General features: G+C 43.2%; 1 protein-coding gene and 1 long non-coding RNA gene across 5 annotated transcripts in view; one reads left to right on the top strand and one right to left on the bottom strand.

The window, feature by feature from the left end:
- Positions 1-6,060: 6,060 nt before the first annotated feature.
- LOC140214418 (uncharacterized) lies at positions 6,061-22,161 on the bottom strand. The gene is made up of 2 exons (XR_011891355.1): positions 21,745-22,161; positions 6,061-7,701 (listed from the first exon to the last, which is right to left on the bottom strand). It is a non-coding gene; the product is annotated as an uncharacterized lncRNA (long non-coding RNA).
- A 558-nt stretch (positions 22,162-22,719) lies between these two features.
- The window catches only part of LOC140214415 (uncharacterized), a 78,604-nt gene continuing 77,505 nt past the window's right edge, over positions 22,720-23,818 (top strand). For 2 of the 4 annotated variants that reach the window (XM_072285788.1, XM_072285786.1), the window contains exons 1-2: positions 22,720-23,185; positions 23,520-23,672. In XM_072285788.1, coding sequence (XP_072141889.1) covers positions 23,552-23,672 — 121 coding nt within the window. In that variant the 5' untranslated portion in view covers positions 22,720-23,185; positions 23,520-23,551. The remainder of the gene's footprint in view (positions 23,186-23,519; positions 23,673-23,818) is intronic. The other 2 variants (XM_072285787.1, XM_072285789.1) reach the window with 1 other exon arrangement.

The raw sequence follows: 23,818 nt of genomic DNA, 5'->3' as shown, positions 1-23,818 counted from the left end.
GCATAATTTGTATTAATGGGACATATGCTGCAATGCATTTTGGACCACAAAATAAAGATAAAAAGTTTTGCTTTTGATATGCTTGGAAGTGCTGTGCTAACATGTCAAGCATGATTCGTTCTTTTGTGTTACTTCATAGGCAAGCAGCCTTTATATATAGTTCATTGCCTCTGAAATAAGCGTATTGTGTATTTGCTCTTGGGCCGTCTCCGTCACTCTGTCACCCGCTACAACAGTGGCGACGAGGGTGACCACCCCACGGAGCCCCCGGCACCATCAGTGGCGTCTCGGTAGCGCTGGGAGTCCTGGTGAGTGCTGGAAGTAATAGAGTCTACGGAGTGTCGGCGGTCATGGCCCTGGCTACGAACCTCGGTACCCCAAGTTTCTACGAAAATCAAGATAAGTGGGAGATTTACTTTACTCGACTGGAGACATTCTTTGAAGTGAATTATATTAAGACAGATGATAAGAAAAAGGCGCTCTTGGTTTCGACACTGTCAACAAAGACTGTACGCATTCTTGCTGGACACTGCGCCCCCCCGGAAAGTAAGTGGCCTGAGTTACAAGGAAGCACTTACCTTCGTAAATGACCACTATGCACCAAAGTGTAATGAGGTTGCCATAGGGACCAGGCTGCAAATGAATCTGTCCGGGACTACGTTGTTGAGTGTAACTTCGGCACCAGCTTGGACCGCATGTTACGGGACCGCATTGTTTGTGGCATCTGAAATTGTGCGGTGCAGTAGACGCTGCTTGAAAGAACTGAGCTCACACTTGCCCAATCTGAAACGCTTGCCACAGCGGCAGAGACAGCCGCACTGGAAGTAAGCACCGTGACCAGACCTGATAATGAGGCAGCGTTGTGCAGTGTAGTGAGAAAATTGCGCCGATATCAGACCTTCACCGAAGATAAGCAAAGCCATATTGATTGCACATGCTGGAGGAACTACGATCACGAAGCAAGCGACTGTCCACACAAAAGAGAGCAGTGTTTTCACTGTCGGAAGACTGGTCATTTCACAAGGAAATGCCGCTACCAGTCGGGGCTCCGGGCTAGTCGTATGCGCAATGGTGTCGCTAATGCAGTTCATTATGAGAGCGCTGTACCAGAAACGGAGGAAAGTGATATTTCAACAGTCTTCACATTGCAGGAATGACGAGAAAAGAAATGTTTGCTCCAGGCATTCCGCAGAGTTATCCGCTGGGGTGGCGTGCCCTTGAACATGATTATTGACACGGGATCACCATTTTCTATCATTCTGCAGGAGATGTATCGAAATAGAAATGCAAACACACGCTCAGCTGTTACTTGGGCAAGCTACTCATTGTTGGTGAACTGCACCTTCAAGCCATTTTGCGGGGAAGGCTGTACCTGCCACACTGATTGTTATAAACTGTTCAGGTCCCAGCCTTTGCAGAAGGGACTTCATCCAGGCGTTTTTGCTTCTGCCATCCGGTTTTCTCTCTACGGTTTAGTCGACATCAGCAGATCCCGACAGCCTCAGGACTGAGTTTTCTGCCCTTTCTGAGCCAGGGCTTGGAAACATTTAGGGGCCACCTGTGAAATTCCACATTCGAGAAAGCGCCCAATCGAAGTTCCACAAGGCGCGGTCAATCCCTTATGCTCTTCGGGAAAAAGTGGAAAGGGAGCTGGACCGTTCAGTGGAGCAAGGCATATTATCACCCATAGCACATTCTGAGTGGGTGGCACCAATCGTACCAGTACTGAAGAAAGATGGATCCCTGCGCATCTGCAGCGCTTTCAATACCACAATCAATGCTGCCTGCATAACTGAGCAGTACCCTTTACCAAACATTGAAGACATTTTCATGTCGCTACATGGGGGATCGTTTTTCACAACACTGGCCCTTAAGGATGCATATAGCCAACTCCCTTTGGATGAGGAGGCGAGGAAGTTGACCGTGATAAACAGTCACAAGGGGTTGTTCTGCTATAACTGTCTTCCCTTTGGAGTTGCCTCTGCTCCCGCAATTTTTCAGCGGTGCATGGAAACGGTCCTGGCCGACCTTCCAGCCGTGCAGGTGTATTTGGACGATGTATTGATAGCGGAACGTCAAGCCGGTAATGGCTTAGCGCTTCAGGACGTGTTGCGCAGGCTTCAAGAGAATGGTACCAGGCTGAAGGCCAAAAAAATGACACTTTTGCAAAGATGCCATCGTCTGCCTGGGCCATCGCATCGACAAAGACAGCTTGCATCTGCTTGAGAAGAACCTAGCAGCAATACGGGACTCACCACAGCCTACAAATGTGAGTGAACTGCACTCGTTTTTGGGTCTGTGGACTTATCACCAGTTCTTGCCACACATGTCAATGTTGGCCGGGTTGTATTTTCTGCTTGAAAAAGAGCATAAATGGCAGTGGGGAACGGTGCAGGAAAATTAATATCTCAAGGCTAAACAAACCCTTCTGAGTTCATCTGTTCTGACGCATTTCGATCCCAACCAACACATGCGCTTGGAATGTGATGCGTCACTCTCGGGTATAGGTGCCGTAATCTCGCACCAAATTGGGAAATTGGATAAGCCCATTGCCTTCCGTTCACGCACGTTAACACATGCCGAAAAGAATTATTTTCAGCTTGAGAATAAAGCTCTTGCACTGGTGTTTGGAGTGACAAAGTTTCGAGACTACCTGGTGGGCCGCGAGTTTGTATTGGTCGCGGACCATCAACCACTAGTGGGACTTCAACGAGAAGATTAAGCTGTGCCCCCAATGTACGGGCAAGCCGCACTCAGTCGCTTGCCTATGCCGATACCAGATGCTTGTCGTTCGGGCACCTTACCAGAATACATGCAGTCTTCAGAGAACCTTGACAGCTCGTTCGTGCCAGTGGGTGCCATACGGGTGTTGACGAATGCAGATGGATACCTCAGCATGGTGCAGCACTTTGTACTTAATGGATGGCCTAAGCGCTTGTCACCATGCCACAGTCACCTTCAACCTTATTTTTGCAGAAGACTGGAGCTGTCAAGCGTAGAAGGCCTGCTCTACTGGGGTCACCACATCGTCATACCCCGCAAAGCACGAGTCTCAATGCTTGCTGAGCTACATCGACCACGCCAGGGTGCATCTGCGATGAAAAGACTGGCTTGGGTGCTGTTCTGGTGGCCTGGGTTGAATGGTGAGACAGAAAGCCTTGCACGTTTGTGCATCTCGTGTACAAGCGCAGCCAATGCCTCATCACCAGGTTCCTATCTTTTGGCCAGAAATGGCGACCAAGTGGTCACGGCCTCACATTGATTATGCCGGACCAATAGAGGGACGCATGCTGTTGATAGTCGTCGACTTGCATACTAAATGGATCGAGGCATTTCCCGTCAGGTCAGCCGACCACAGAAGTCACAATCGCACGGCTTTGCGAATTGTTAGCTCATTTTGGCTTGCCGCAAACCGTTGTATCAGATAACTGGCCTCAGTTCGCAAGTCAGCAGTTTTCTTAGTTCATAACTGCCAACAACATAACTTATCTTCACAGTGTGCTGTACCACCCACAATCTAACGGTCTCGCAGAGCGCGCGGTTCAGACAATAAAGGATGGCCTTCTCAAGTACTCGATGGTGAATGATCTCGAAACAAAACTGGCGCAAGTGCTGTTAGGCTATCGACGTACCCCACTACCGTGCGGCAAGTCTCCTTCAGAAATGTTGAACTACCAAATTCGTTCACGCTTGGATACTTGTGTCCCTTCTCTACCTTGAAGTTACTCGCAGCCTCCCAGATTCCAGTACAGGGACCAGGTGTGGGTGCACAACTTTGGCCAAGGGAGGCGTTGGCATCCAGGCATCGTCAAGAGCACTGAGGGTTCACTGCTGGTAACGGTTGACACTCCAGATGGCCTAGCCAGACGTCACTTGGACCAAATTTTCCGTCGGGTGCTTCTATCACCCATGGCCCCAAAAGTGGAGGCTCCCAACTCGCTTAACCCAGCCCGGACTACAAGAATCGGCCGACATCAACACGAGAAGGCCAGTCCAGTCTGGCCACTACAGAACCAACTGGTGCCGTGCCTGTTCCTTCAACACCTCCAACATCCCTTCCAGCTGAACAGGCTCTCTGTCCCCTAAGTCCGCCAGTCTTACGGAGGTCTATTCTACCCCAGAACGAAGACCCGTGCAAAGACTGCAGTTTTAAAAGGGAGGGAGAAGTGATATGAAATGCTTGGAAGTGCTGTGCTAACATGTGTCAAACATGATTCGTTCTTTTGTGTTATGTCAAAGGCAAGCAGCCTTTATATATAGTTCGTTGTCTCTGAAATAAATGTGTTGTGCGTTTGCTCTTGGGCCGTCTCTGTCACTCTGTCATCCACTACAACAGCTTTGACAACCACTTTATTGTTATGACACCAAGTACTAACATTTTGAAGAACACTTCTTAGTGTTGCCAATGCTTTACTGGAGTCTTGTTACATTAAATATGTGGTCTACTCAATAGTAATGTTTTTGTGCACTGAGACGGGCAATCTGCGAGATTACTTATGCAGACATAAAGTAGGAGATATTGTAATTGATCAGGTGAAGTGCTGCGGCACCTGACATATTACACGAATGCAGCAGTAGGAACATCAGTGTTGGGTGGCTTCCATAAAGAACACTTTGTTAGCAGAATGTCATGTTCATTATAAAATTCAGCTTTCTGTTCCTTTAGGAGTAGGAGTGTGCATTCAGACCACCATGGCAGCACTGGCAGTACTAAAGTGCCTCTGTCAACACCTCGTGCAGGTGTGTCACAGGCATGGACCACTGCAGGGGATGTTGGCAGTGGTCGTGGCTGTTTACAACATGAGCAGCGAAGGACCTGTTTGTGAACTTGAAGCCCTACATGCGCATGCCACAGGCTACTACTCTAACTTGCTCAAGTGCCTGCACAACTCCAGTGGTGTTCATATGATATGGGTAGAGATACTCGTGTATCATACCACCTGGACTGTGAGAAAATACGTTCACATGGGACAGCTGTGTAGGAACTACAGGAGATCCAGTGCAAGGAAGGTTTTTAGGCATATTGAAGGGAATGGCCTGGGGAGACTGCATTCACATGCTGAGAATGTATCTTGTAGTAGCAGCTCTTTATCCTTAGTTTGTGTACTCCCACCATAAGTCTGCTGTAGCTGGTTTGCTTAATAGCAGTCTGCAATGGAAAAGGGTTATGTGGTACAGCACAAGGCAGGAACAAGGGACGCAAAAAAAAAAAACGAGGACAAGCGCTTGCGATGAAAAGGGTGCCCGAAGAACTAGAAATGTAACTTATTAGGGTGACGGTGTGGGCTAGTTGGTTTTCCATTTTAGGTTGTGTGGTACAGCGTGAGGCAGGGACAAGGGACGCAAGAAAAACGGGGACAAGTAAGTTTAAAGCACTTGTCGTTTTTCTTGCGTCCCTTGTCCCTGCTTCATGCTGTACCACACAACCTAAAATGGAAAACCAACTAGCCCAAACCATCACTCTTCTAAGGAGAAAGGGGCTCTGAACTTCACACTCATATAAACCCTTTAAAACATTGGCTGACACTTTCAGGGCTATCATTTACACATACATTAACACCCAGCAAATTGTACCAGACGATCATTGCAGTAGCTTAAAGGGAAAATACAGAAAGAAAAATTGCTTGAACTGTATTGGTAAATCATCATTATACAATAAAAAAATGCCACTTTACCATGAGAAGTTCGGTAAACAAGAAAAAAGAAAGGCGAAAACAATAACACTGGTGGTGACGCCACCTTGGAGTTCCTGCACCACCTCACTGTGACGATGGTGTTTGCTCAGGACTAGCTCATTTTTCATTGGCCAAGATCGGTTATAGTGTTGTAAGCAAAGACAACATAGCAAGTTTCAAGGAGTTTTGCTAAGCCACAACAGCGAAAACACAATACTTTGTAATCTGTGACATAAAACTGACACACATGCACTTCACTCTCTGCATGAATTCAAGACATTGAGCTTTAACTTGCATTTTCTTTCTCATAATCAATCTTTTACTATGATATTAAAACACCCCAACCTCCCTCAGTTTGAAATTTTATACATAGACCAGTCTGCAATAAACAAGCAGCTGCAGGAATTTTATTTTAGTGATGCTGCGACAGCAAAGTTACAGGTGTTGGATGAAAGAGGGCACGGGCACCTTCATTACCCTCCTCTCTCCTCACAACATACTCTCATCATCTCCATGCAATGCAGCGAAAGCTATGGGTAACATCAACATAGAGGAAACCCAGTAAAAAACAACAACAATTGAAACTATTTGGAAATATCAATGGGTCCGAATAGAAATGCCAATTTCCAATTGGGGGGCCAACTGTTATCACCAACAGGACTATTTGGACCAGTTAGAACGGCCAACTGCTTCATTCCCTCATTTCAAATTGGGCCAGATGAAATATCCAGCAGGACCATTTGGTTCAATCTGAATTGCCAAATGGTCCAAATGGAGTTATCAAAACCATTTGGACAAAATTTAAGTGTGAAAATGCTGAGGTTTTGTGTGTAGAAAAATTTCAGATTTCTTGTTCTGGGTTTTCATATGCCAAAACCACGATATCATTATGACGTGCACCGTAGTAGGACTCTGGATTAATTTTGACCATCTAGGAAAGTTCTTCATGGCTCCACTGTTATATGCCAATAATCACCCCCCATGAAATGCTGACTGAATGGTAGTTTCACAAAAGGTGCAGTGGCACAGAAAGGCGAGCCTCCACCCTTCTCAGGATATACAGCCAGCTCTTGTCACAGTGCTATTTTACCTAGCTGTCTGATCAACTGACAACTTTTGATATGACATTTGGTGACATCAGATCCAGGAACCTGGTGATATATGCAAGACCCTGCTGGCTTCATAACATTCGAAAAAGCAGCTGAAAAATCTAATTGAAGAGCACGGAATTGTTCTTTTTATTTTATGTAGCGATGACATCTTTATGAAAGTTATTGTCACTGTATACTATACGCAATGTGCATGTTTATTTAAGATGTTTAGAATTATCAGAAGTGACTTAGGGGCCATTTAAAGAAAGTAATGTTTTGAAAGAACGCTTTATCAGCCTAAACTGATTTCGCATTTACTGATCATTAGTGTCCCTTTAATTGGTTGAACCTCGCAAGTGTAATGCAGAAGAGTAGCTGTGGCTTTCACCTGTGGCAAGCTTTCTTTTTATTTTTTTGTCTGCTTTCATTTGCCTTTTGCTCATTGATTCTACATTTCAATGAAACATGACACTTAATTTTTCCTCTTCGCTTTTTCTGTGTGACGGATGGTGGACCCAGGATCATTACAGTAACCGACACGGCAGTCTGAGAATATGCACACTACGATCTCTACTGTTACATTAACAAGCCTTTCACATACAGATAACTACGACACTTATGGAGACAGTTGTTTTTGTGAGATAAACGCATGAAAGGGGAAACATCCTACAATTGTTGCCACTGTTGCGTCTATGGTTGTTCTGCGCATAGCCATCAACAACTGTTGAGGGCAGGGCTCCATTGTGGCACACAGACTCGAGTGGGTAAAGCACCAGAGTGGGAGCCAACAGCAAACTCAGGAACTTGGGAAGGGGCTCGAGGATCCTAGACCATCAGGCCAATAGGGACACCAGGCCATCAAAGTACAAAGGGCGAGTTGAGAGCACCATGCCTTCGCCGGAGATTCAGGTGGGTTGACTTATGCTGGAACATCCCTGAGCCATCACAAGCAACCGGACCAAGCCAGTAGACAGTACTAAGCTGTTAGAGCATCATAGAAGAGGCCCGTGAACTAGAAGTTCAGCCAAGCTAGCTGGCCTTTTTTTCTTCCGGGCGTCTTTGCTACATGTGCTACATATAGTGCTGCTGACCACCATGTATCTAGACGGCATTCATTAAATCTGTTCCTACTGACGCGCTAGAGGTGACCAATAGGCTTCGTATTTTGCAGGCTGACACACAGTGTAGACAAAGTACTTGTCGACAACACATGACACACAACAGCAACAAAAATTTTGTAAGTGTTTATATTACACGGAAGTTAACATACACTGATAAGTCAGTCTTTAGATTCCGTCAGTACTATCTTCCTGCAATGACAAGTAGAACTACGCCATTCGTTCTGCCATAGCAGAACTGTGAACTGCTATCTCATCTTAGTGTATTATGAACACAATAACATATGCCGTTCCTGTCCTCATATGCAGCTTCTAGAGAGAAAACAGTACAGGTGTGTTTCTACGAATAGGAAAAGAGAAGCACTTTATTGTTGTCGCACCTTGTAAACATAATGTGTATGTCAGTCATCTATGTTTAAGTGTCAATGGCACAGAAGAGACTTCTATGAGAGTTCATGCTACGTTGCCTTAACTACATATGCCAAAGTCGCATTCATACAGATACCATAGTGCAGAATCCAGGAGGCTTTAGCCAAACAGTGTGGTTGGTTATGCAGGGTGTTTCACAAACTTGTGCCAAACCTTAAAGATATGCAAATGTGACGTAGCTGGACCAAACCAAGATGATGTTTGCTGTCACTTGGAGAGACTCATATCTCTGGCTAATTAGATAATTAGTCTTAATCCATCAACTTCTCAATTATTATAATTCAATGAAAAGTGACAATGAGAAAACTGTACAGCGACATGAGAAACTCCTGATACAGCTTTTTGTTGGCTCAATATGTGCTACATGACTGGTTTTCTGGGCATGAAAGAAGCCCACGAATACACGCAAAGTTGCTGCGTGAGTGGTCACTCGAGCTACCTTGTGTGTATTCACAGGCTTCTTTCACACTCGGAAAACCACTTTTATGTGGCATATATTGAGCAACAGAAAGCTGTATTGGGAGTTCCTCATGTTGCTCTACAATTTTCTCATTAACACTTTTCATCTAATCATAATAATTGAGAAGTTGGTTAATTACGACTAATTATCTAATTGGACAGAATGAGAAAATTAATCTGAGTGTCTCCAAGTGACAGCAAACAACATGTCTTGGTTTGGTCCAGCTATGTGGCATTTGCATATCTTTAAGGTGTAGCACAAGTTACGTGAAACAGCCTGTATATGTTGTATAGCTTCATGCTGTTGAGCACATTTACCCTTATAAACAATTTCTACATAAAAGTACAAAAACGCCCTGTGACATGGCACCATGTAAGATGGCCATCATTAATACGGAGGCTCACACTATCTGTATAATTTCATGGCATAATTTCACAGAATGGCACTTTTCCACATATGTAAGTTACCTACCCTGCAAAGCTCATCTACCCACAAAATCTTTTATCTGTAGACTACAACATATACTCCTACCTCAAGAGCAGAGCACTCGGCAGGCCCAGGCTGTAATGTGAGCCTGCTATGAGTGTCAAAGTGCCTCCAGTCATTATTTTTCTTTTCAATGCGCTATTCTGTGAAAATTGGTGCTTGGCACTTATTCCAGATGAAATTGCACCTATTCTTCCCTTTTTGATATATGTGAAAGATAAACTGTGCCGATTGGGGGTGGAGGGGGGGGGGGGGCAAAGACTACAAAAACAAGGCACTAGTGTACATTGTTTTCCGGAACTGCTTTGAATTTATCTAGGATCAATGATTCCTGAATACGGAAATTGTGTATATGTACAACAAGATGGAATTTGTACTGGCTCTTGCCTAGCCCCAAAACTACGTAAGCTTTTTAAAACAAAGGGTGTCTAAGTATTAATGCCACTGTTAAATGGCATGTTAAGGCTTGCCTTAGGTTTGTTGCAGATTTTTGGCTATGCTTATTTTTTAAAAACATGAAGTGTATTCATGTGACAACAATGTTGCAGCAGTTCAGGGGTTTGTTCACCGTGCTAGACATCACATATGACTTGCCACCTGAGTAGTCTGAAGTTTTTGAATATTAAAATCTGCATGTACTTTTAAAACACATGTTGGATGTATTTAAGTAAAGGAGGAAAGGCACTCATGAGATACGATTCTGCATACTCAAAGCCTGTTAAAAGAGGCCTAGTGATGTCATGCTTAACACAAAGTATAAAGAAATATTGTCTCTATAAGCCTACACAAAGCCTTAGTGCTCAGGTGGAAAGATTGATAAGCAGCTTGATTGTGGCAATAGCCAGAAGACTGTTAAGCACAATAAATGGTAGGAGAAATACTGAGGATAATGATTCAAATAAATTGTGACCTATAGTGCTGCTGTGCGCACAAAGTTTTGCACAAGCTAAAAAAGATAATCACTAAGCACGAAGTTTATATAGTGTTCTGTGCCTGGGATAACCTAATAGGAATAAATAAAATGGTGAATGGTCGCAATGAATGAAGTCATCAACAGCAATGGCAGTGTGAACCACATGTGGAAGTTAGTAAATGGTAAAAAAAGAAGTTATATTTACAAAATCCCTTTAACCTGCGGAAGAAAGTACATTGGACAGACCAAGAAGTGTATTAAACACCTTTAAGAAAGCATCAAAATAACCGCCAAAACATAACCTAGTAAATATAACAAGTAACCTAGCATAGCATCTGTCACAATGCACATCACAGTTCGAAAAAACTAAATGACCACATGTGCAGAATAGATTGGAATTATAAGTGAGGTGTACGCCATGGCAAGTGCAAGAGAATGTGTAAGAACACCATCAATAGCTATATCTCCTAAAGAAATTCAATTCTTGCAGGAAATGCAGTAAAAATAATTGCTGAATATTCTACTGATTGAACCTGGAGATGCAAAAGGAATGTGGATGTGTAATGTACTTGCACTTCGATCTTCACTCTGGTTGTCATTTTCTTACAATGTGCAAATAGATGTGCATCAACAAACTGTCCGAGATAAAGTGTTGCTAGTTCACATTCTGTGTATGTGGTGTGTGTTTCTCCAATTTTAAGGTTATGACATCACATAACAGCCCTTAATCAAAAACAAGGTTGACAAGCTACTTAAGCAGGAAAACACAGGGGGGATGGGATATTTAGATAAATGAACAAAACAAATAAAACGTCAATTCTTGTGGAATTTCATACTTGTTTGTTACCATGACTATTCAAATTCATCATCGTCATCATCAACCTATTTATGTTAGCAAAGTACCAAGCTAACACAGTTCCTCCATCGTGCCTATTGTAAAGTAGTCTTTAGACTATCCATACTGGCATAAAACGCTGAATATCCAACACACTTGATGGCATTGAGGACGACGTCGTTTAGGGTGCCAAGGACCCTTGCGAAGCATCTGAAGAGGACAACTTGTCTGGCAGTTCTGATGAGGATGGCGCTTGTGGCATTGACTAGTGAGCTTTAGTAGTTGAGCTTACGCTAAAGGAAGATGTTTCATGTTTGCTTTTTGTTTTTCTAAAAAAGACATGGGCCAACCTATATTCTAATTCATTATCATCAGCCGCAGCCTATTTTATGTCCACTGCAGGACGAAGGCCTCTCCCTGCGATCTCCAATAGCCCTGTCCTGCACCAACCTATTCAAACCAGCACCCGCAAATTTCCCAATTCCGCCGCACCCCCCCCCCCCCCCCCAACCTAGTATTCTGCCGTACTCTACAGCGCTTCCCTTCTCTTGGTACCCTTTCTGTCACCCTAATGGTCCAACGGTTATCTAATCTGCACATTAGATGACATGCCCAGCACCATTTTTTTCTCTTAATGTCTGTTAGAATATCGTCTATACCTGTTTGCTCTCTGATCCAAACTGCTCTCTTTCTATCTCTTAAAGTTATGCCTAGCAGTCTTCGTTCCATCGCTCATTGTGCGGTCCTTAACTTGTTCTCAAGCTTTTTTGTCAGTCTCCAAGTCTCTGCGCCATATGTCAGCACTGGTAAAATGCACTGATTGTGTACCTTCCTTTTCAATGATAACGGTAAGCTTCCAGTCAGGAGCTCACAATGTCTGCCGTATGCAATCCAATCCAATTTTATTCTTTTGTGAATTTCCTTCTCATGGTCAGGGTTCCCTGTGATTAGTTGACTTAGGTAAACGTACTTCACAGACTCTAGAGGCTGACTTGCGATCTTGAAATCTCGTTCCCTTGCCCGGTTATTTATCATTATCTTTGTCTTCTGCATATTATTCTTCAGCCCCACTCTTATACTCCCCCTATTAAGGTCTTCAACCATTTATTGTAACTCGTCCGCAGTGTTGCTGAATAGAACAATGTCATCGGCAAACCGAAGGTTGCTGAGGTATTCGCCGTCGATCCTTACTCCTAAACCTTCCCAGTTTAATAGCTTGAATACTTCTTCCGAGCACGCAGTGAATAGCATTGGAGAGATTGTGTCTACTTGGCTGACCCCTTTCTTCATAGGTATCTTCCTACTTTTCTTGTGTAGAATTAAGGTGGCTGTGCAATCTGTAGATAATTTCCATGGTATTTACATAAGCGGTCTGTACTCCTTGATTATGCAATGCCTCTATGACTGGTGGTATCTCTACTGAATCAAATGCTTTTTCGTAATCTATGAAAGCCATATAGAGAGGCTTATTGTACTCTGCGGATTTCTCGATAACCTGATTAATGACATGGATGTGATCCAATGTAGAGTATCCTTTCCTGACGCCAGTCTGCTCCCTTGGTTGACTAAAGTCCAATGTTGCCCTTACTCTATTGGAGATCATTTTGGTAAATATTTTATATAATACTGGGAGTAAACTAATGGGCCTATAATTTTTCAGTTTTTTTAACGTCGCCCTTTTTGTGGATTAGTATAATGTTTGCATTCTTCCAGTTTTCTGGGACCCTTGCAGTCGATAGACACTTCGTATAGAGAGCCGCCAGTTTTCCAAGCATTGTGTGTCCTCCATCTTTGATTAAATCGACTGTTATTCCATCCTCTCCTGCCGCTTTTCCCCATTTCATGCCTTGCAAGGCCCTTCTGACCTCATCTCTAGGAGGAGTTTCTGTTATATAGGAGGAGTTTCCGTATACTGTTCACTGTTTCGAATAAAGTACTCCTGAGCCCTCTAGGTACTGTACAGGTCATATAGAATTCTTCCGATGCTTTTATTATACCTTCGAAATTGCTGATGATATTATCCTGCTTATCTTTCAGTGCATTCATCTTGGTTTGTCCTATGCCAAGTTTTCTTCTCACTGATTTCAGGGTGCGTCCATTTTTTACGGCTTCTTCAGTCTTTCTCACGTTATAATTTTGAATATCACTTATTTTCGCCTTGCTGATCAGTATTGATAGTTTCGAGCATTCTGTCTCATCTCTTGAGTTGGACACTTTCATTCTTTTCGTTTCTTTATTAGGTCCTTTGTTACTTGGGAGAGCTTGCCTACTGGTTGCCTTGGTGCCTTGCCTCCCACTTCAATTGCTGCCTCTGAAGCCAGCCTCAGTACAGTTTCCTTCATTACCTCTATGTCATGATCATCGTCACTCTGTTCTAAGGCTGCATATTTGTTTGCAAGTGCCAGCCTAAATTTGTCTGCTTTTACCCTTACTGCCTCTAAGTTGACCTGTTTTTTCTTGACCAATTTTACTCTTTCTCTGTTCAAATTGAGGTGAATACTGGCCCTCACTAACCTAAAATCACTGCACTTTACCCTACCTATCACTTCTACATCCTGCACTATGCTGGGATCAGCAGAAAGTATGAAATAAATTTCATTTCTTGTTTCACCATTAGGGCTTTTCCAGGTCTCCTTTCTGTGGCTATGCTTCCTGAAAAAGGTGTTCATTATTCTCAGCTTATTCCTTTCTGCGAATTCTACCAGCATCTCTCCTCTAGTGTTTCTAGAATCGACACCGTAGTTGCCAACTGCCTGTTCACCCGCCTGCTTTTTCCCCGCTCTTGCATTGAAGTCACCCATTACTACTGTATACCGCATTTGCACTTTTCTCATCGCTAATTCAACATCCTCATAAAACTTATCTACTTCCTCATCTTCGTGACTGGACGTTGGAGTGTAGGCTTGTACTACCTTTAATCTTTACCTCTTATTTAGTCTGATTACGACTACTGCTACCCTCTCGTTGATGCTGTAGAATTCGTCAATGTTACCTGCTTTGTCCTTATGGATTAGGTCCTACCCTGTGTTGCTTCTTATCTGGGAGACCTCTATAGCAGAGGACATGGCCGTTATTCAGCAATGTGTAAGCCTCACCAGCTCTTCTAATCTCACTAAGGCCGATAATATCCCAAACAATGTCTGATAGTTCTTTGAAGAGTCCTGCTAAGCTAGCCTCACTCGAGTGGGTTCGGGTGTTAAACGTTGCAAGGGTCAGTTTCCATGGGCAGCCTGTCCAGACCCAGAGACTCTTAGCACCCTCTGCTGCGTTGCAAGTCTGACCGCTGCCTTGGTCAGGTGCTCCGCAGCTATTGGGGACTGAGGGCCATTGGTTAATCGAAGATATCATTAGGGAGGTTGTGGCCGAATACTACACCAGGGAGGCCAATTCCTGTTCTGGTGAGGGAGTGTCTTTGTTCAAGCTTAGTGGGCCTTCTTAATTTGGTTGTACCTGGATTAGTGTAGCCCCACTCGCTATAACTTCAGAATAACTTGAATAATGCAATGAATAATTTTACAACCCAATTATTGCATCTACAAATGGATTGGCAAGCACATAACATAATATATTAGCTTAAGAAATAGGCTAACATAATAAATAATCAGTTCTGATATTGTCTTCTTTTTTTTGTCAAATTGGAATTTTTGATGCAACTGCAAGAACATGCAGTAGTGTTTGTGTAATAGCTAAAGGGACATGAACTTTGCTTTTTGCCTGATCTGTTAAGAAAGCATGCAAACTGTAATTACCGCAGATCTGCACAATATTTTCATATTTGCAGGGAAAGGAAAGATGTTTAGTACACAGAATGATTACTGCTGACACTGCCAACACATCCTGGTTACAAGAAATGAGTAAAGTGTCAACTATAATGCTGGACTGGTCGTCGATAAATAGCACCGATTACATTTTGCACTGTTTTGACGTGATGCATAAGCAGGTGGCAGACAACTTCTTTCACTATATATACAGTGTTGTAAACAAGTTCATTATTTTCCTTGTGCATTGCAAGTACTACCACGAAATGCCACCACTTCAGAGAAGGCCACATTTTGACCAGTTTTAATGCAGAATCGAACTCATCCACAGATGTTATGACTCGTCACTAACAGTGACCAACCACTAATGGCCTCAGAACTTCAAGACTGGTGATGGAAGCCACAAAAGAGTAGAAACTATGAGAAGTGCTGTGCAGAGTCATCAAACAAAAGTCTAAGGTTTTTTACTGCAAAGGCAATTTACTTGTGCATGACATTAGGGAGCTGCTTTACTGCATGGTACAAACACCTAAGATGCAAGAAGTTTTATTTCTTTTTGCCCAATGAACCTAATTGCAGATTTCCTTTTTTTTCTTTGAAGTATTCTTGCATAATTTATGGACGAACCATATTCTTGGGGTTTCCTTTGACATTCGTTATTTTCAAACTATAATATTTTTTAGTTAGTTTTTCAACTATACCAAAAATTTTGGTTTTGCAAATTTTGGTGCTGCATCACTGGATATACCATTCAGCCTGATACAACCTTTACACCACAATATATGCATGTGCCAACAATGTACAGCACCCAAAGGGTGTAGACTGGTCCTCACGTTTAAAGAAACATTCTGCAGTTCGTTAAATAGTTATGAATAAACTTAGAAACATGCCCTGTGTCATGTTTGACAGAATGAACTGTAACAACCTGCCTAATTGCCTGCTTTCTTCTTACTACATTCTTTACACATATGACACATCTATAACCCTGACATTTGTGTAGGGAACCTAGTTTCGAAACTTAATACTGACTTAAACAACGTGTTAAATTCGTGCAGTATTAACCAGCTCAATATAAACTTGTCTAAAACTAAATTTTAGTCTTGTCCCACCAACGCTCATCCGCATTCATTCCTTCATTTTAACTTGGTAATAATCTTATTGCACATAGTACTTCCTGAAGGGGATCACGGTCACTGACCAAGTCTGATGTATAACCCGCATTTCGGAACCGGGCACGTGTTGCTTGAGTTGAACAGAAAATCGTCGTCACTTATGTAGCCAGCACGTGACGTAACAAACATGCGTCCGGTGTGTCCGGCGTGTCCGGTTCATCGTAGCTGGCGTCGATTGAATGATTAGCGATTCTAGCAGCCACCGGGATGACATGTTCTTTTCTTTGGCAACAACAGTGGCATTGTCCCAGTCAATCTTGTGGCTATGTTCCTGCACATGCTCGGCAATGGCATTCGTCATGTGACTATTATTTCTTACGTCACGTTTATGGTCCTTGAGGCGTCTGGAGAACTTCCCTGTTTCACCAATATATTTTATGTGGCAATCAGCGCATAGTATTTTATACACGACTCATAAAGAAAAAGGTAAAGGACATCACGCTGAGTGAAGATGACGCCATGGTCTCGTTCGACGTCACATCGCTTTTCACTAGTGTCCCAGTGAATTTGGCAATAGCCATGTGATAAGAAGCCCTAGAAGCAGAGAGTGGTCTTCCTGGTTGCATGTCCTTCGATGTCCCCGAACTGCTGTGGTTTTGTCTAAGCAATAATTTTTCTTATGGTGGCAGCCTTTATCAGCAAACGCATGGCATGGTGATGGAGCGCCAATATTGGTTACCACGGCCAATATAGTAATGGAAGCCTTGGAAGGAAAGGTGCTGGCCACATTCAACCCGGCCCCTAAAGTTTTTTATCGCTACGTAAAATGACTGCTTCTGTATTTTGAAGAAGCAAGACATACAACGCTTCCTGGACTGCCTGACTGCCCAAAATGCACACATACAATTCACCGCTGGACACGAGAGGGACAACTTGTTGCCTTTATTGGATGTACTGATTCGTCGGGATGGGGGCGCTCTCGCCTTCTGAGTATACAGGAAGCCTGCGCACAAAGGTTGTTACCTCAGGTTTAATTCCTGTTATCCTGTCGGCCACAAGACGTCCGTAGTGTTGTCCTTGATAACATGCGCCATACGCGTCTCCTCAGGCGACAATGCACTGAAAAAGAAATTACGGACGATCCACCGTGAGCTAACCCGCAACGGCTACCCTAATTGTTCCATATGCAGGACCGAGAAGCGGATATGACAGCCAAGCTCGGAGAACAACACGACAATCTGTGCACGTGCAGCCATCCCTTACGGCCGAGGAATCAGCGAGGCACTGTCACGCGTATTTTCAACATACAACTTGCGCATTGCCCACATCCCAACCAGCAAGCTTCGGAACCAGCTAATGAATGTGAAAGACAGGTTACCTGTTGAATCATTCCCAGCGGTCGTGTATAAGATACCATGCGCTGATTGCCACAAAGTATATATTGGTGAAACAGGGAAGGTCTCCAGATGCCTCAAGGACCATAAATGTGATGTAAGAAATAATAGTCACACGACGAACGCCATTGCTGAGTATGCGCAAGAACACAGTCACAAGATTGACTGGGACAATGCTAATATTGTTGCCAAAGAAAAGAACATGTCATCCCGGCGGCTGATAGAATCGCTAATCATTCAATCGACGCCAGCTATGGTGAACCGGACACCAGGGACTATGCCTGCCATTTACGCACGCTTATTACATCACGTGCTGGCTACATAACTGATGATGATTTCCTGTCCAACTCAGTAAACAAGGAACCCGTACGCAGTTCCGAAACGTCGGATTATACATCAGACTTGGTCAAATGAGCGTGATCCCCTTCATTTCCATGCCTGACCAGACGAACTTTCATCGAACCCTTGATTATAGTACTTCCTGTAACTATTTGGGTGTAGAACTTGATTCTAACCTTAAATTTTATCAACACATAGCAAACATTAGGCAGAAGGCAACATATGAAATAAGGACACTTTTAAAAGCTCGGTATGCATTGAACCACAAAACACTTACCCACTTAGAATCATTACAAGTATTACAAAACTAGGCTGTTAGAATTACATTTAATTTGAACCATTTCAATTCCAAACAGTTATTACGTAATTACAACATTCTTACCGTAGATGAACTTATTAACCTTAATCTTGGTACATTTTTATGCCAACAACTAGGTAATGCTCACTGGAACAGGCTGATACCTCTTGTCTAATGAATACTAATCTTAGGCGATTTGCACTAAACAATATTATTATTCTTCCCAAGGTACGCACAAATTATGGTTAGCAGAGTATCCATTTTTTGCCCATTTCCTTCTTGAACACACTACCTCCTACAATTAAATCATGTATATCATTAACTAGAACTAAAAGACCACATTTTATCATCTGCAACCACTTGTCTTTTTTTTTTTTTCATTCCTCCCTTCCAAATGTACATTTTGTTAAAACTTATGCTACACAAATAAAAGTTTGCTTGGTTGTGTTTCATTATCCATTTACTTTCATAATGGCATAATTAGTCAAATGTCATAATTATTATACTTCTTTACTAGGATGTTTGTAGCTAATTTGTATTAGTGCTGCTAATACAAATTAATACAACCAATACTATGTTTCCTATTTTTTTTTATTTTTTACATTATTTGTTGCAAGTGTTTATATTTTTACTTATACGCTGTACAGGAGGTCCCATTAGTCTTTGACGTCGGGACCTCCTCCTGTATAATATTCCCTTGTACTGTATTTTGTCAATAAAAAACCCTCATTCATTCATTCATTCATTCATTCAATGAAATGCTTTGTAATGTCTAAGGAAATACCAAAGTATTTCATTGGCTCTTTATATTAGACAAGCTTTCCCAAATATTAAGTACTGTACTTTTTTAAGTGATATAACTTTCTGAAACCTGTACTGATGCCAATAATCTACTGATGTAAATTTAATGAGATCAACATTAAAAAAAAAACAAGTACAGCTGCATAAGTAAAGGAAGATCAGTATTTTATTTATTTATTTAGTACCTACTACAGACCTTTCAGTCCAAGCAGAGGGGCAATAGAATGCATACAAACAAAAGAGAACAAATTAGGGACAAGCGAATACAAATTTATACAATTTTTAGTCACACTCTATCTGTAAACTGTCATTCCAGTCTGATATTGTTCTGGAAAAAAAAAAAAGAAAATTTAAACGTGTCAGTTCAAACATAATAGGGTGTTAGTGAGTCCGGATGATGCTGTCTTGTGTGCCGTGTTAGTGCAGGTGTTATGTGAGTCGATGGTTTAATTTCAAGCTTGTTGAGAAGAAGGGAAAGGAATTCAAGCCTTAGCATCATTCGGAGTGATTCAAGAGTGGGTATGGAATTTTCTGTCATAATTTTAGAGGGAGAGTCCAGTCTTACGAATTTATGAAATATAAACCTAACTGCCTCTCTTTGCATTTTTTCAAGACTCACAATATTTGACTTAGCGTAAGGATCCCATGATATACATGCATACTCTAACTTTGGTCTATTGAAAGTAAAAAAAACAGTAATTTCACATTAGGCGGGGCATTTTTCAGTTTGTGTCTTAGGAAACAGGGTTTGCGGAAAGCAGAACAAATATCATTAATGTGCATGTTCCACGACAATGTGGAAGTCAAAGTAACACCTATGTATTTGTAATTGTTAGTCTCACGCAGAGATGAAGAACCTAGCGTATAAGTTAGTGGTTCTTTTTTAAGAGTAATACGAAGAAATACGAATTTATCAGCATTAATAAACATACCCCATTCATTACACCACTTCATTATGTTATTTAAATCCTTTTAGAGGACAGTCTGATCATTCTGACAATTTACATCACTGTATAAAATACAATCATCGGCAAACAGTCTAATTTGCACACTGGGAGTTATGGTTTTAACAATGTCATTTATATACATTAGAGACAGTAAAGGCCCCAAGGCACCACCTTCTGGCACCCCTGATATGACTGGGAGAGTGGCCGAGCTATGTTCACCAATTGTAACAAAGTGAGTGCGTTTGCTCAGGTAAGCAATAATCCAGTTTATGAAAATGACAGGTATGCCAATAATTCTAAGTTTGAAGATTAATTTGTCGTGCGGAACCTAATCGAAGGCTTTTCTGAAATCTAAAAATATTACATCTATTTGACCATTATTGTCTAGAGATAAAGCAAACGAATGAATCACTGATACCAATTACTGCAGCACATGACAAGATTTTGTTCACTTAACACTGCCAATAAAAATGCCTACACTAATTTATGATGGACCATACAAAACTGCTATTTTTGGCCTTCATCAATGTAATAAGTAAAACCATTACAAAATAAACCGGGCACTGCAAATGTTTTGATTATATTACAGAACTGCGATTGTGTTGTTCCAAAACTGGTCCTGCAGAATTGCCTAAAGAGTTAAATTAGGCTGGAAATGCAAAGTGTTCAGCTTGTAAACAATATGTTATTGACAGTATGCCTTATAATGTCAACAATATGGTGCTTCCACAAGAGCAAACAAGAAAAATGTATGCGATTTCTTTGGCATTTACCACACTTAGTTTCCCTTATACTTTACCAGATGTAGCACCAAATAAGGTTAACTCGGAAAAAACACAAGGCTATTTTAAAAGCGTAAAATCATGCAATGGAAATTTTGATGACCATGAATTTTACAGAAATAAAAGGTGGCAAGCCTATGCTGCCAGTTCAACAGAAATTCTTTACAATATTGAACAGCATCAATGAAAATGTGCTGTTAAGCTTTCATTCTAGTTTACAATACATGGATCCTCAATGACTAAATCAGTACAGTACCTTACTAACAGTAAAGAAACGTTGCATAATTCGACTCCCTTAAGTCAGCTTCGCCGCAGTACATCCGTGCTAGGCGGTGATCATAAAGTGAAAGGGGGCGACTGTTACTGCTAATGCGTGTTCCTTATTGTGCACGCGCGCACCCGCTGTTTTAGGCGCACCACTCACAGGTGTAAAAAATTATCTCGGGCGCGGCTTTGGAGATTTGAGCACTTCTTTCACCTATGTTACGCACCGCGAATGATGAGACCGTAAACCAGTCTCTGGTACGCGTTCCTTACTTATACACACACTGGAAGCCATTATGAGCTGCTTCTGATGCTCGCTGAAGCAATTTCGGCCCCTTGTTTTGGGGTCATGGCCCTATGTGCTCGTACTGTGGCCAGAGACGGCGCGTGAGACTCTTACTACGTTTCTACAAGCACAATAGTCTTTGTAACAAGCCTTAGCATATCAGACACCTCCAACAAATCAATGTAGTAGCAATCACAGTATTAGTCCTCAGAGAGATGAGTAGTTGCGCTTGCAGTTTGCACATTCTCCCTTCCCGTAAACCGCAAGACAATGTGTATCATTCACCGCATTACACAGATGTATTGCGGTGGGACCACTGTGAACCGAGTGCTTCAATGCGCTACAAGTATGGTACATTACGGTGAAGCATACTATAGCACATCCGTTGCCGGCGGCCCGATGTGCAAGCGATGGGCACACAGCACGAAGATTTAGTTACACACACAGAAGTTCACGCTAGCACCCATTCATAAACCACATAAACTAGACGCTTTATGTGCACTGTTTGCTGTGGAGCTGACTTCGAGAGACATATCGCTATCTACGAAGCAGGCGGAAAAGTTCCATTCGCATCTGCGTGCCTTCGCAGGACACAGCGACCCCGTAGAAACTAACAATAGCGGCAACGTCCTGCGCAGAAACCACATAATCACCTTCTAAAAGGCTGCTGGGCAACATGAACACGGGCACAGGCAAATTTCACTGACGCACATAGCACAAGGGCCAAACCACAACCTATTTAAACGACACACTTACAGAAAACTTCACCTATGACTTCATGTTGTCTCCTATCTCATCTCGAGGAACTTGTCTCGTTGATCAGTTTACCATGAACCAACTAGCCCAAGCAAGAGTTTTACTTGTCTACTTCAAACAGGAAAAAGCGGCGACGACATGCAGACAAACCACATTACCTTCCACAAATCTAGTGAAAAACACGAGCAGCCAGGGGCACGGCCGAAGTCCGCACGGGCAGAATGGAGCTCTCGTCGCGTCCATCACTTTAGCGGCACCTATTTAAAAATAATATACGGAGCCAAGCCAAATCATTATTTAGCGTCTATTTGGGTGAACCTAACGCTTTCGGGCCCTAAGCGTTCGAACGACCAGGGCACTATAACGCTTACCCCCCCTTTCCACTCCGTCGACCGGGTCGCAGGAACGGCGGCCAAAAAAAAAAAAAGAAAGAAAATTCAGCTTTCGCGCTTTTGCAATTCGCGCTTATTTTAGCACATGGTTGCTAGATGCGTACAGATGCAGCTACTGCTTTAGAGACTACACGGCTACACGATGCTGTACCGGGCACTAAGAAGTACATACAACACAATATCAAAGCGAACAATTTACCATAAAAAGCCAGTGTGAATTAATTGTGTCTGTTTTAAATGACAAAGCAATCACTGTCAGTTTTTAATGGTACGAGCTGCGCAACTTCCCTTCAAACGTACGCATTTTTTTTGCAAATCAGTTTGCACATTTAACGTACAGCTGCGCCGCCTAACGTCGATTAGCTAGTTATAAATATGTTTTGACTTTTCTGAAATACTTGTAAGTTATTTTTGAACAACCGATAGATGGGGCAATTAATTTTGTAAGCTAAGTTAAAACTTTTTATTGGTTCTGCTTTTTTAGCAGTAGGCGTTCATCAAACAGCGTTTGCTTTGCAGGTTAGAGACATTTTGGACTAAATTCAGGTTGCCGTGGGCAACCGGGTTTTGGGTGGTGACTCGTCTTCGGGTCGGGTGTTTAGTGAATCCTCCTGGCCTCCTTTTATTTTGAGGCAGGCAAGTCAGCCAAGTGTATATCAATGTGCCTAGGACGCGTGTAGTCGCTACTGATCGGGACGTTGGTGAACTGGGGCGCGTGCGATTGTTCGAGTGCGCGCGAAGCAGCTGCCCTACCCGATGGAGGTAGCAACAGCGGCTGTCTTCGTTCACTTCGTGGTGGCGGTGCTTCATCGGATGACAGCGAGCCCATCCTAGCTACGGAATGCGCATCGACGCTCTCGGGTCACTCGTGCATTAGCATTCGTACAACTCACTCCCTCATAGGTTCCCACCGATTTCTTAAATCGCCCGTCGTTTTTCATTCGTCGTGGGCAGCGTTTATGATTTTGGGGAGTGCCGGTTCACGGCGAAAGAAGAGACCGAAGTTCAAGGTTGGAGGCGCCCCTGTGCCGCTCGCACATTTGTTGCTGGTGAGCGGTTCCTTCTTCTTTTTCGCTCAGTTGCGAGCTCGTTCGTGGCGTGTCAAGTGTAAATGCTGCCGACAAGGATCATGTAAAGCCTTTTTCGGGCGGGCGCCCCGTGCCTAAAGTGCTCGGAGCGGTCAGCCGCGAAGGCTTACGTGACGGCGTCTAGTCGTTCGCACGCGACGCCGCCACGAAAGGGTTTTTAGTTTAGCGGCGGCGTCTTTGTCCCCCCTGGTGCTCTTCAGCACCCGTGGGTGACGTTCGACGGACGCCGCTCGCAAGGGGGAACGTGCGGCGAACGCGAGCGCGTGCGTTCGAAACCACCTCGTGCCATCCGCAGGTGCTACCGCCGTCACTTGGAAGACGACGACCATGGCGAGCAGCGACGTGATCGAGGTGTTCATTGAGACGCTGCACGGCACCGCCTTTGAGCTACTCGTCTCACCTGCGGACACTGTGGTTTCGATCAAGTCGAGGATATCAAGACTCGAAGGTGCGTATTTAGCCACCTTCCGCTATGTTTTTCTTACACTTGGCGTCAGAACTGCGCCGCATTCAGGCTGCCTCGATGCGGCGGCGTTCTGGAACGCGCCCAGGCAGTATGCGATCACGACGCGAACTGCGGCCGATTGTCTAGTA

The sequence above is a fragment of the Dermacentor andersoni genome, unplaced genomic scaffold, assembly GCF_023375885.2.
Source record: "Dermacentor andersoni unplaced genomic scaffold, qqDerAnde1_hic_scaffold ctg00000042.1, whole genome shotgun sequence".
Classification (NCBI taxonomy): Eukaryota; Metazoa; Arthropoda; class Arachnida; order Ixodida; family Ixodidae; genus Dermacentor; species Dermacentor andersoni.
This window is presented reverse-complemented; position numbering and strand designations above follow the sequence as displayed.